This window comes from Protomyctophum bolini (assembly GCF_963924005.1).
Source record: "Protomyctophum bolini genome assembly, chromosome: 15".
Taxonomy (NCBI): Eukaryota; Metazoa; Chordata; class Actinopteri; order Myctophiformes; family Myctophidae; genus Protomyctophum; species Protomyctophum bolini.
In genome coordinates, this window is record NC_137876.1 from 1877600 (window position 1) to 1891156 (window position 13557).

Below are 13557 nucleotides of genomic sequence, written 5' to 3' on the forward strand. Positions count from 1 at the left end.
CTGTATTTCAACTAGACAGGATTTACACGCTATTAAAGCCAACAACACACATTGATTTAACCAAAATAAACAGCCAAAATAACTAAGCCAAATAAATGCACCTGTATTTCAACTAGACAGGATTTACAGCTATTAAAGCCAACAACACAAAGTTTTTTTATGTAGTAATGTCACTTGTCCCAGCCAGGTATAAGGCCTAACATTAACATGGACCATAGAGTTGTGTGATGGTATGAATGAGGGGGGCCCCAGTTAGATGAATCGGAGTAGATAACATAACATTGCAAAAAAGATTTCAACCTTACTACTGTGAATAGTATTATTCAAGAACTACATTTCTTTCACTTTTTATTTCCAGCGTGTAGAGATGGCGTGTGCCGGCAGCAGCCTCCTGTCTGAAGAGCACTTCCTGTGTTCTATCTGTCTGGAGGTGTTCACTGATCCAATCAGCACTCCATGTGGACACAACTACTGCAACGCCTGCATCACACGTTACTGGGACACTCAGTGTCAGTGTCCGCTATGCAAAGAGACCTTCTACAAGAGACCAGCGTTCTCCGTTAATAAAGTCCTCTCCGAGATGGCCGATCAGTTCAGGAAGTCAAAGCGGCTGAAGAAAGCTTCAACCACAACCCCAGAACCTGCTGAACCAGATGACGTCTCCTGTGACGTCTGTACTGAGAACAAGCTCAAGGCCGTGAAGTCCTGCCTGACGTGTCTGATCTCCTACTGTGAGACTCACCTGGAGCCTCATCACAGAGTCCCAGTATTAAAACGACACACACTAATCGGCCCTGTGAAGAACCTGGAGGACTATATGTGTCAGAAACATGACAGACCTCTGGAGATGTTCTGTAAGACCGACCACACGTGTGTCTGTCAGTTCTGCACTCAGTCAGACCACAAGTTACATCAGATTGTGTCTATGAAAGAGGCCTATGAAGGGAAGAAGGCTGAGCTGGGACAGACAGAGGCTGAAGTTCAGCAGATGATCCAGGAGAGACAACTGAAGGTCCAGGAGGTCAAACACTCAGTAGATCTCAGTAAGAAAGATGCAGACACAGAGATAGCAGGCAGTGTGCAGGTCTTCACTGCTCTGATCAGCTGTATTGAGAGAAGCCAGGCTGAGCTCATTGGTGGGATTGAAGAGAAGCAGAAAACAACAGAGAAAGAAGCTGAAGGCTTCATCAAAGATCTGCAACAGGAAATCACAGAGTTGGAGAAGAGAAGCTCTGAGCTGAAGCAGCTCTCACTCACTGAAGACCACCTCCACCTCCTCCAGAACTTCACATCCATCAACACTGGGTGGAAACCCACCAAGGACTGGACAAAGGTCAATGTTCATCCGTCTCCACACCTGGGGACAGTGAAGACAGCTGTGGCTCAGCTGGAGAAGACACTCACAAAAGAGATAGAGAAGGAGCTGTGTGATGTTGAGCTGAGGAGTGTCCAGCAATATGCTGTGGATGTAACTCTGGACCCTGATACAGCACACCGCAAACTCATCCTGTCTGAGGATGGAAAACAAGTTAGTCGTGGAGACGTGAAGAAGAATCTCCCAGACAACAAAGAGAGATTCTATTCATGTGTCTCTGTCTTAGGAAAACCAAGCTTCTCCTCAGGTAGGTTTTACTATGAGGTTCAGGTTAAAGGGAAGACTGAGTGGGCTTTAGGAGTGGCCAGAGAGTCCATCAACAGAAAGGGAGACATCACACTGAACCCCAACAACGGTTACTGGTCTATATGGTTGAATAATGTAAATGAGTACTGGGCTAATGCTGACCCTGCTGTCCTCCTCCCTGTAAGAGAGAAGCTCCAGACAGTGGGAGTGTTTGTGGATTATGAGGAGGGTCTGGTCTCCTTCTATGATGTGGAGACCAGAGTTCATCTCTACTCTTTCACTGGCTGCTCCTTCACTGAGAAACTCTATCAATTCTTCTATACTGGACTACATGATGGTGGTAAAAACTCTGCTCCTCTGATCATCTCTCCTGTCGGTCACACTGATTAAATCTCAGGTTAACATGAACAGGTTAGTTTTCATTTAGAAAATGAATGTTGATTTACAGTTTTATTCTCAGTCAACTGTCTGCTCAAATCAAGTCATTTTTTCATATTATACTGCATAAACAGACATGCTTTTACATGATTGTCAGAAGTATACAGCCAAAGATTAATATGATAAATTGAGTATTTGAGTATGATAAAGTATTTCATTTAAATTGTATTCCGTCTGTGAGACGTTGAAATCTTATCTGTATTATTTTCTTCATACAAGGAATTGATTTATGGTTTTATTTGATTGCGTTCAAGTTTAAGTTAAACCAAATATTTCCATTAGTGTGAATGAATTCTGAATCAGGAATTGCAATGTGTTTTTGTCAGTTGACATTAATGCAAATACTACAGAATTGTAAATTAAGAATAATGTAATGATTCTGATGTTAATATTTTCTTTTTTGTGTGTATATGTGGATCTGTGTTATCAATTAAAAATAGAACATGTGCTTCTTAAAAATAAATCAGTCATTGTAATAATTATGTATCTGTGTGTGCACTCACTGTGCCGTCTTTGCACCAATATTAATTGTACTCATTTTGTAATGAAAAAGATGTGGATTTGGCCGATAATATGATTACATACACTAGTATTTTCTATCTGCACATGTACAGTAACAATGATCACACATGGAGTTCTATCATAGTACACAGTCATACCACACACATCCTGATTTAACCCATTCTGACCTGAGATCAGATTCTAAAAATGTCTTCTACATCCTGACAGTTTTCCATTCTGACCTGAGATCAGATTCTAAAAATGTTCTTCTACATCCTGACAGTTTTCCATTCTGACCTGAGATCAGATTTACTTTCTCTAATAACAACCTAAAACATGAACCTTGGTTGAAAAAAAAAACTAAAGTTGTCCTTTAAATAGAACCTCTAACACTTTAGGAAAGGTTTGGTCAAACATCCACTCAGATGATGTCAATTAACGCTGTAACACCCAGCTTTTCAATAATACAACATATTTTTATTAATTAATTATATAAAAAAGTATGTAATTTTTTCACCTAAACGTCATCATTGATGTTCATTGCAATGCCATTGGTCATGATATTTGCATATAAATACCCCCCACAGAGGCTGAAATTCACACAAATTAAAAAGCTCTGGACTCTTTGACCCTGATAAACCTGGTAAAATAACAAATATATGTTCAGTGCAGTTTCAGTGAGGAACCTCAAGCTGTTGTTATAAAGTAGCCCTCCTCTGCCATCTAGTGGCTGTTCTTTTAACTGCAGCGTGCACTTCACAACGAACAGAACCACTTTAGAACTATTGCTGTGTTGGGTTTCAAGATGAAACCGTTTGGGGAAACCCTGGTCTAGAGGCAGCTGTGACTGACACCAAACTATTGGTATAGACAAGAGAGAACAAGAGGAGGAGAGGAGGAAAGGAAAGGATGAGGGAGAGAGGAGTGGAGAGTGGATGTGAAGGGTTAACTGCAACAAGGAAGGGTTTCTCAGTAAACCGAAAGTATAGAACGCTGACAGAAGCTGGGCGGCGGACAGCTCACTGCACTCTCTCTCTACAGAACCTCTGGGTGGAGGACAGCTCACTGCACTCTCTCTCTACAGAACCTCTGGGTGGAGGACAGCTCACTGCACTCTCTCTCTACAGAACCTCCGTTCGACACAACTTTTACAGAACAATACTTAAAGACAGGTGAGCACAACAAATAATATATTAGATAATACCAGATATTATCATTCATTGACAGAGAATGTATCCAGACACGTACGACCTTATTCTTACTCTTTGATATCTTCAGTAAAACAACAACAACAACACAGGTTTCAATAATGTAGCTGTCAACAGGGCCGTGTTGAAGTCAGAATGAAGGCCGTATGTCTCCACCCCCCCCCCCCCCCTCTCGTAACCACCATGTTCCATGTAATAAAAGATTGAATTCCCAGTAGGCTTGTATTGTCTTTACAATGGCCAAGATAGTATAGAAGATATATAGTAGGCTATATACGCAAAACACACATTAAGCACTTCAGTCCTATATTATAGGACTGAAGTGCTTAATGTGCGTTTTGTAATAATAAATCTGCAAAGTAACTAAAGTTGAAATTTAAAAGAAATTAGGCTATAGCAACACTAGAGTAAATGTACTAGAGTAAATGTACTAGAGTAAATGTACTATGCCGGATATATAAATTAAGGGCCCTGAACCACCGCCACGCAAAAGCCAAGTAAATGCACCTGTATTTCAACTAGACAGGATTTACACGCTATTAAAGCCAACAACACATAGTTTTTTTTATGTAGTAATCTCACTTGTCCCAGCCAGGTATAAGGCCTAACATTGGCTACGTTTACATTGACAGTTAAATCCCCTTTTCATTCAGAATAAAAGTTAAATCCTATTAAAAGTTCTCATGTAAACACCTACAAAAACTTAAATCGGAATGAAAATGATCAATCTGATTTAAACTTAGATCTGATGTAACTGACCGGTTTATTCCATTTTTAAATCCTATTGAAACAATTGTGCACTCATGTAAACACTCATTCGGATTGAAGTTCATTCTGGTCTTTCTGTGCATGCTTGTTTCCATGTAATTGGTATGGCCGTATTATGCTCTTGTTTTGAGATTAATTATATTAAGAAATTATATTCGAAACCTCTCATAGGCTACAGGATAAATCAAATATAAAGTAATATGGCATAAAAGTGTTTATTATTATTATTATTTTGTTTTACTGAAATGTAGTGTAGTAAAAGTAAAACAATTGGAAAGTAAAGTAGAAATACCTCAAAATTGTACTTTAGTACTAAAGTAAATGTACTTTCCACCACTGGACGTAAACATATCCGCCCCGCCCCCTATCCAATCAGAAGCCTTTCCAGTCCCAAACCTGATGTGGAATGAAATGATGGGATTTAAAAGTATTGTCCATGTAAACACTCATTCGGAATGACCTTTACCATGTAAACACGCAGCAAAAAACATTACTTCTGACATTAATTCATTCTGAAGTTTTCATTCTGAATGAAAAAGCCCTCATGTAACCGCAGCCACTAACATACTTAAAGGACCATAGAGTTGTGTGATGGTATGAATGATTTTAAAAATAGTTCAACTAGCCGATCTACAGCTACACGTTGTGAGCTTGTAGATCAGCTATTTGTGAACTATTTTAAAAGCGTTTTTTTAAATAGTAAAAAAATGGCAAATAGGTTTAGGGATCAGGGTTAAGGGGTGGAGCAAGATATAGCCCTATATGTACGTTATCTACGCCAATGTATCTAATATGGGCCTCATTGTTGTAATGTGTAGACATTATAGAACAATGTATCTAATATGAGCCTCATTGTTGTAATGTGTAGACATTATAGAACAATGTATCTAGTTTGAGCCTCATTGTTGTAATGTGTAGACATTATAGAACAATGTATCTAATATGAGCCTCATTGTTGTAATGTGTAGACATTATAGAACAATGTATCTAATATGAGCCTCATTGTTGTAATGTGTAGACATTATAGAACAATGTATCTAATATGGGCCTCATTGTTGTAATGTGTAGACATTATAGAACAATGTATCTAATATGAGCCTCATTGTTGTAATGTGTAGACATTATAGAACAATGTATCTAATATGGGCCTCATTGTTGTAATGTGTAGACATTATAGAACAATGTATCTAATATGAGCCTCATTGTTGTAATGTGTAGACATTATAGAACAATGTATCTAATATGAGCCTCATTGTTGTAATGTGTAGACATTATAGAACAATGTATCTAATATGGGCCTCATTGTTATAATGAATAAGTTCCTGACTGTCAACTTAACATTGTTCCAATCTACTTGCAAAAAAGAGATTTCAACCTTACTACTGTGAATAGTATTATTCAAGAACTACATTTCTTTCACTTTTCTATTTCCAGCGTGTAGAGATGGCGTGTGCCGGCAGCAGCCTCCTGTCTGAAGAGCACTTCCTGTGTTCTATCTGTCTGGAGGTGTTCACTGATCCAATCAGCACTCCATGTGGACACAACTACTGCAACGCCTGCATCACACGTTACTGGGACACTAAGGATGTGTGTCAGTGTCCGCTATGCAAAGAGACCTTCTACAAGAGACCAGCGTTCTCCGTTAATAAAGTCCTCTCCGAGATGGCCGATCAGTTCAGGAAGTCAAAGCGGCTGAAGAAAGCTTCAGCCACAACTCCAGAACCTGCTGAACCAGATGACGTCTCCTGTGACGTCTGTACTGAGAACAAGCTCAAGGCCGTGAAGTCCTGCCTGATGTGTCTGACCTCCTACTGTGAGACTCACCTGGAGCGTCATGGCACAGTCCCAGCGTTAAAACGACACACACTAATCGGCCCCGTGAAGAACCTGGAGGATTATATGTGTCAGAAACATGACAGACCTCTGGAGATGTTCTGTAAGACCGACCACACGTGTGTCTGTCAGTTCTGCACTCAGTCAGACCACAAGTTACATCAGATTGTGTCTATGAAAGAGGCCTATGAAGGAAAGAAGGCTGAGCTGGGAGAGACAGAGGCTGAAGTTCAGCAGATGATCCAGGAGAGACAACTGAAGGTCCAGGAGGTCAAACACTCAGTAGATCTCAGTAAGAAAGATGCAGACAGAGAGATAGCAGGCAGTGTGCAGGTCTTCACTGCTCTGATCAGCTGTATTGAGAGAAGCCAGGCTGAGCTCATTGGTGGGATTGAAGCGAAGCAGAAAACAACAGAGAAACAGGCTGAAGGCTTCATCAAAGAACTGCAACAGGAAATCTCTGAGTTAAAGAAGAGAAGCTCTGAGCTGAAGCAGCTCTCACTCACTGAAGACCACCTCCACCTCCTCCAGAACTTCACATCCATCAACACTGGATGGAGACCCACCAAGGACTGGACAAAGGTCAAGGTCAATCAGTCTCCACACCTGGGGACAGTGAAGACAGCTGTGGCTCAGCTGGAGAAGACACTCACAAAAGAGATGGAGAAGGAGCTGCGTGATGCTGAGCTGAGGAGGGTCCGGAAATATGCTGTGGATGTAACTCTGGACCCTGATACAGCACAGTGCACTCTCATCCTGTCTGAGGATGGAAAACAAGTGAGTCATGGAGACGTGGAGAAGAATCTCCCAGACAACAAAGAGAGATTCTCTGAATGTAACTGTGTCTTAGGAAAACAAAGCTTCTCCTCAGGAAGGTTTTACTATGAGGTTCAGGTTAAAGGGAAGACAGAGTGGGATTTAGGAGTGGCCAGAGAGTCCATCAACAGGAAGGGACCAATCACACTGAACCCCAACAACGGTTACTGGTCTATATTGTTGGAGAATGGAAATGAGTACTATGCTGCTGTTGCCCCTGATGTCCTCCTCCCTGTTAGAGAGAAGCTCCAGAAAGTGGGAGTGTTTGTGGATTATGAGGAGGGTCTGGTCTCCTTTTATGATGTGGAGACCAGAGTTCATCTCTACTCTTTCACTGGCTGCTCCTTCACTGAGAGACTCTATCCATACTTCAGTCCCTGTTTGAATGATGATGGTGAAAACTCAGCTCCTCTGATCATCTCTCCCGTCAGTCACACTGATTAAATCTCAGGTTAACATGAACAGGTTAGTTTTCATTTAGAAAATTAATGTTGATTTACGGTTTTATTTTCAGTCAACTGTCTGCTCAAATCAAGTCTTTTTTTTCATATTCTACTGCATAAACAGACTAACCTGACGCTGCCAGATCCAAAAAGCTTGCTACACAAATTTGTTTCACAGCTTATTTGGATCTGGGATCGCGGAAGCAAATTCGATGACGGGGCTGTTCCTTTTTTTCAAGATACATGGTAGATGATTGGATGGGAGCGTCTGTCTATCACCGTGTGGGCGTGCAAACACAACCAATCATATCGACGTGTCTATATACCGTCACATCCGCATCCCGCCTTTAGCTCACGCTGATTGGTTCGGTACGAAGCAGATCTGACTCAGGGCTCAACTCCGTCAGAGATCCCAGATGAGTGTTGTGTTGGGGAATATGTTTCCGCAATACCGCCCTCATATGGCAGCGTCAGGTTATAAACAGACATGCTTTTACATGATTGTCTGAAGTACAGCCTAATATGATAAATTGAGTATTTGAGTATGATAAAGTATTTCATTTAAAATGTATTCCGTCTGTGAGACGTTGAAATCTTATCTGTATTATTTTCTTCATACAAGGAATTGATTTATGGTTTTATTTGATTGCGTTCAAGTTTAAGTTAAACCAAATATTTTCATTAGTGTGAATTAATTCTGAATCAGGAATTGCAATGTGTTTTTGTCAGTTGACATTAATGCAAATACTACAGAATTGTAAATTAAGAATAATGTAAAGATTATGATGTTAATATTTGCTTTTTTTGTGTATATGTGGATGTGTGTTATCAATTAAAAATAGAACATGTGCTTCTTAAAAATAAATCAGTCATTGTAATAATTATGTATCTGTGTGTGTACACTCACTGTGCCGTCTTTGCACCAATATTAATTGTACTCATTTTGTAATGAAAAAGATGTGGATTTGGCCGATAATATGATTACATACACTAGTATTTTCTATCTGCACATGTACAGTAACAATGATCACACATGGAGTTCTATCATAGTACACAGTCATACCACACACGTCCTGATTTAACCCATTCTGACCTGAGATCAGATTCTAAAAATGTTCTTCTACATCCTGACAGTTTTCCATTCTGACCCGAGATCAGATTCTAAAAATGTCTTCTATGTCAGTCGCTCTTCGATTTTTCAATAGCTAAAGCACGACATGATGCCAACACCGAAATGGGTTAATAACTTTCATAGAAACTAACTTTGGATGCAAGGCTTTCTTTCTGTCACACGTCGCACGTCTTAAATGAGCAGGAATGGAGAAGGATCTGCGTGATGCTGAGCTGAGGAGGGTCCAGCAATATGCTGTGGATGTAACTCTGGACCCTGATACGGCACACCCCTACCTCATCCTGTCTGAGGATGGAAAACAAGTGTTGTCTGGGAGATTCTTCACCACGTCTCCAAGACTCAAAGAGAGATTCTATTCATGTGTCTGTGTCTTAGGAAAACAAAGCTTCTCCTCTGGAAGGTTTTACTATGAGGTTCAGGTTAAAGGGAAGACTGGGTGGGCTTTAGGAGTGGCCAGAGAGTCCATCGACAGGAAGGGACTAATCACACTGAACCCCAACAACGGTTACTGGTCTATATGGTTGAATAATGTAAATGAGTACGAGGCTGCTGCTAGCCCTCGTGTCCTCCTCCCTGTAAGAGAGAAGCTCCAGAAAGTGGGAGTGTTTGTGGACTATGAGGAGGGTCTGGTCTCCTTTTATGATGTGGAGTCCAGAGTCCATCTCTACTCTTACACTGGCTGCTCCTTCACTGAGAGAGACTATCCATTCTTCAGTCCCAGTTTGAAATATGGTGGTGACAACTCTGCTCCTCTGATAATCAGCTTTGAGGGTGTGTGTAAACACAAACATTGTCCTACTCCTAACACAAACATTAAATGCCATTGAAAATGAATGGCCATTTTGGAGTGTTTGTGTAAAGACAAACATTGCTTAAACACAAACATTGAAGAGAAAAGTGAGATTGGCCGGAAGGAGATGTATGACGATAAGAGCGCCTCTCACTTCACACAGGTGTGATTTTATTATTTAAGAGGACTGCCTTCCAGTTCCAGTTTGACTTTTTTATTTTATTATTTTATGAACCTATGACCTTTAACCCTGATAAACCTGGTAAAATAACTAATATGTTCAGCGCAGTTTCAGTGAGGAACCTCAAGCTGTTGTTATGAAGTAGCCCTCCTCTGCCATCTAGTGGCTGTTCTTTTAACTGCATTTCAATGTCACCCCTAAATGGGCATGCAGAAACAATAATACATAATGTTTTTCCAAGCCTGTCTTTGCCAGTGTTGTGCAGTTCTGTTGGAGAGATCGAATGAGGAGATGAAAACACCTGTGATGGTCCCCATAGCAGCTTCTATGGAGCACCAAATAATTCCCAATGCATTTTTCCCCATAGACATTTCACAAAGTTTTTATTTAAAGACGGTTACGCCGCGGACAAAGCCAACTCGGATCGTGACAAATCATGACAATGAACACAATGTTTTGGGGCCGATCAAATAATTTATAAGACAAAAAACAAAACAAATAGTGTTGTCTCCTGACTTTATTTTCTTCTTTCTAATGATTTGATCGGCCCAAAACATTGTGTTCATTGTCATGATTTGTCACGATCCGAGTTGGTTTTGTCCGCGGCGTAACCGTCTTTAAATAAATTAAATAAGAAGTGCCGATGGGAGAATGCATTGGGGTTTCATTTCCTGGGCCACTCGCGACGCGCTATAGAGCAGGGGTAGGCAACATTAGGCACCAGTGCCAACATTGGCACAAAGCAGGGTGATCACTGGCACACTGGCAAGTGTGTGAGAGAGAGTATTTCTGGTTTTAAATAAACTATTAAAAAAAATGCAGTAAAAAAAATGCAGTCCCTCACATTTGTGTGTAAATTACATCCTGCATTCTACATGCATTAAAACTGAACTCTGTTATTGCTCTGAGTCTAATGATCATTATAACAACGTGAAAGAAAATATTTAAAAAGAAAGGAAAACTTTATATTTGTGGACACGAGTTTTTCACGTGGTGTCATTAAAATTAATTAATGTTGATATGGCACACTGAAGATCTAGAAAATAAAAACATGGCACATAATTAAAAAAGGTCGCAGTCCCCTGTTATAGTGTCGCAGTCCCGCCCCCTACCAGGGCCCAGGAAATGATTCTCCGTTCATTTTCCTCATAGACATTTCAAAAAGTATTTATTTAAAGACGTTTACGCCGCGGCGGACAAAGCCAACTCTTGTCGTGACAACTCATGACAACAAACACAATTTTTTGGGCCGAACAAATAATTAGAAAGAAGAAAAAAACGGCAGGTTACAACACTTTTTTGTTGTTTTTCTTCGTTGTAATTATTTGTTTGGTCCAAAATATTGTGTTTGTTGTCATGAGTTGTCACGACTCCAGTTGGCTTTGTCCGCGGCGTAACCGTCTTTATGTAAATACATTTTGAAATGTCTATGAGGAAAATGCATTGGGATTCATTTCCTGGGCCTGTACTTTTTATTTGCAATATAATCCCCATAGGGGGGGATTTTAGATCGCCTCATATAACAACTGTGTTTGAAAAATAAACATGTCACCCCGTCCGTTTCACTCATATGGATATGAAGAATCAACTGACTGAGAGAAAACGCTGTTGTTACTGCTGCTGAAATTAGTTACATTTTCGCTAGAAATGGCGTTAGTTAGTTAGTTACCCTGCAGCTCCATCCATGAAGGCCCTGTGGTGGGGTCTCCCATCGTGGTCCCGAGGTCGGCCACAGGTGGGCTTCTCCCGGCATGCGGACGTCCTCTGGCATCGGGAGGGGGTCCACCTCCCGTCCGGCCCGTGTGCATGGGTGGTCCCGGGTGGGATGGTGGAGCCCAGAGCCATCTATAATAGAACAGAGTTGCAGAAAACAGCCTGGTTACGTGGTTCATGTACTTGCGCGGTGAGCCCATAGACTCCTAAAAAAAAACACTGTGAACTGAGTGGTGCAACTCCCCTCTCTCTCCCCCTCCCCTCTCTCTCATATTAGCAGGCAACAGTACAGCACTCCCTCTCTCTCTGTTTCTGGCACAACAGCACCCCTACTGGTATACTCATACTCGTGCTCATTAACATCACATACTGTAGGCTAACGTCACATAGGCGGACACAGAGTCACGGACATTGCTGTTCCTTGGAGTGGTTGTACAAGTACTGGGAAAAAAATTAATGGAGCATTGGATCAACCCTTCGGTCTCGTTCTCGGATCGGTATCGGATCCTTGTCATGAAAAGGTTTGATAAAACGAGGGTTTATGTGAGTTCTTACTTTGCCGTTACAACCGGCTCTCCAGTGGCCGTACGCAGCGTTCCTCCTCTGGGGTCGTTGGGTCGATCTCCAAGCAGACCTCTGGGAGGACGACCACCGTGTACTGAGAACACACAAAACACACATTAACACATTTTGACCTGGGAACGATTCTATAAATGTCTTCTACATCCTGACAGTTTTCTGAAAAAGCTATGTTTCTATATGTCAGTCGTTCTTCGATTTTTCAAAAATAGCAGACCTACAAGCTCGTAGCGCGCCACTCGTGGCACGCTATGAGCTTGTAGATCTGCTATTTTTCAGATAGCTAAAGCATAACATAATGAATGCTAACACAGAAAGGGGTTCCCACCCCAAAATGGGTTAAAACATATCTCTGCTGTCGGGATGAAACCTCCTAACTACAAAATGTTCATTTTTCAGGAAATTAAAAATATACATTTTTCAGGAAATTAAGAAAACCTTATATTCTTTTTTAAAACACCAAAAGGGTTCCCATCCTAAATGGGTCAAAGAAAACCCACTTCTCCATTATTCGATTAATAATTAAAAAAAAAAAGATTCCAAAGAATAATCACTGAGAACATAATGGATAGTTTCCACACATACCCTACCCAGCTGGAACTTATGAGGCACACATATACTGTTCCTAAAAATCAATCGTTTGGATCTCGGAAATCAACATCTCGATTATTCGATGAATCCAAAAAGTCAATCGATAGATTAACCTATAATAAAAATAATGGATAGTTGCAGCTGTAAAAGATACCTGTTGTAGGAAAGGCCTTGGTGACTGGAGGGCTGGAGGAGGAGGAGGTCTCCCTTAGAGGCAGGTTGGGACTGAACGAACCACTCATTGTATCAAACTACACAGATCTGTAAGATTGGAGGGAGAAGAAAAAATATATACAATTATCAGATCACTGTAAAGCCTCATTCATACTTTCACATATAAAGTGTGTCGCATGTCTCAATGCATGAATCCCACCATGGTTCTATAGGATATAGCTCTGGACCAGAGCTAGTTCTAGGATGGTTCTGGACCAGAGCTAGTTCTATGGTACAGTAGAGTCTACTGTAACATAGAACTAGCTCTCTACGGAGTAGACCATTCATCATTGGACGACCTGCTCTACCTCCTGAGCCACAGCCTCCAGTTCTGACGTCAGGACTTTAGAACCAGGGGATGAGCGAGTGACCTCACAACTTTAGAACCAAGGGGATGAGCGAGTGACATCAGGACTTTAGAACCAGGGGATGAGCGAGTGACCTCAGGACTTTAGAACCAAGGGGATGAGCGAGTGACATCAGGACTTTAGAACCAAGGGGATGAGCGAGTGACATCAGGACTTTAGAACCAGGGGATGAGCGAGTGACCTCAGGACTTTAGAACCAGGGGATGAGCGAGTGACCTCAGTGGTTCCCAAAGTTCCCAGGGGTACTTTGATTGATTGATTAACAGTTTGCAGAATTACAGTACATTTAAAGTACAACTCAATACAAGAACTGTTAACTGTGAGTGGACGACACCACACAGCATTACACTTGTTTACAATAG

At 41.1% G+C, this 13557-nt stretch overlaps 1 protein-coding gene across 1 annotated transcript; it reads left to right on the plus strand.

The window, feature by feature from the left end:
* Positions 1-367: 367 nt before the first annotated feature.
* LOC308329191 (uncharacterized protein) lies at positions 368-7744 on the plus strand (the record flags this gene model as incomplete). The annotated part of the gene is made up of 2 exons (XM_080783394.1): positions 368-2008; positions 5971-7744. 2 exons carry the CDS (start codon positions 368-370, stop codon positions 7627-7629), a joined length of 3300 nt encoding a protein of 1099 aa, XP_080639520.1. The 3' UTR covers positions 7630-7744.
* Positions 7745-13557: the final 5813 nt, after the last annotated feature.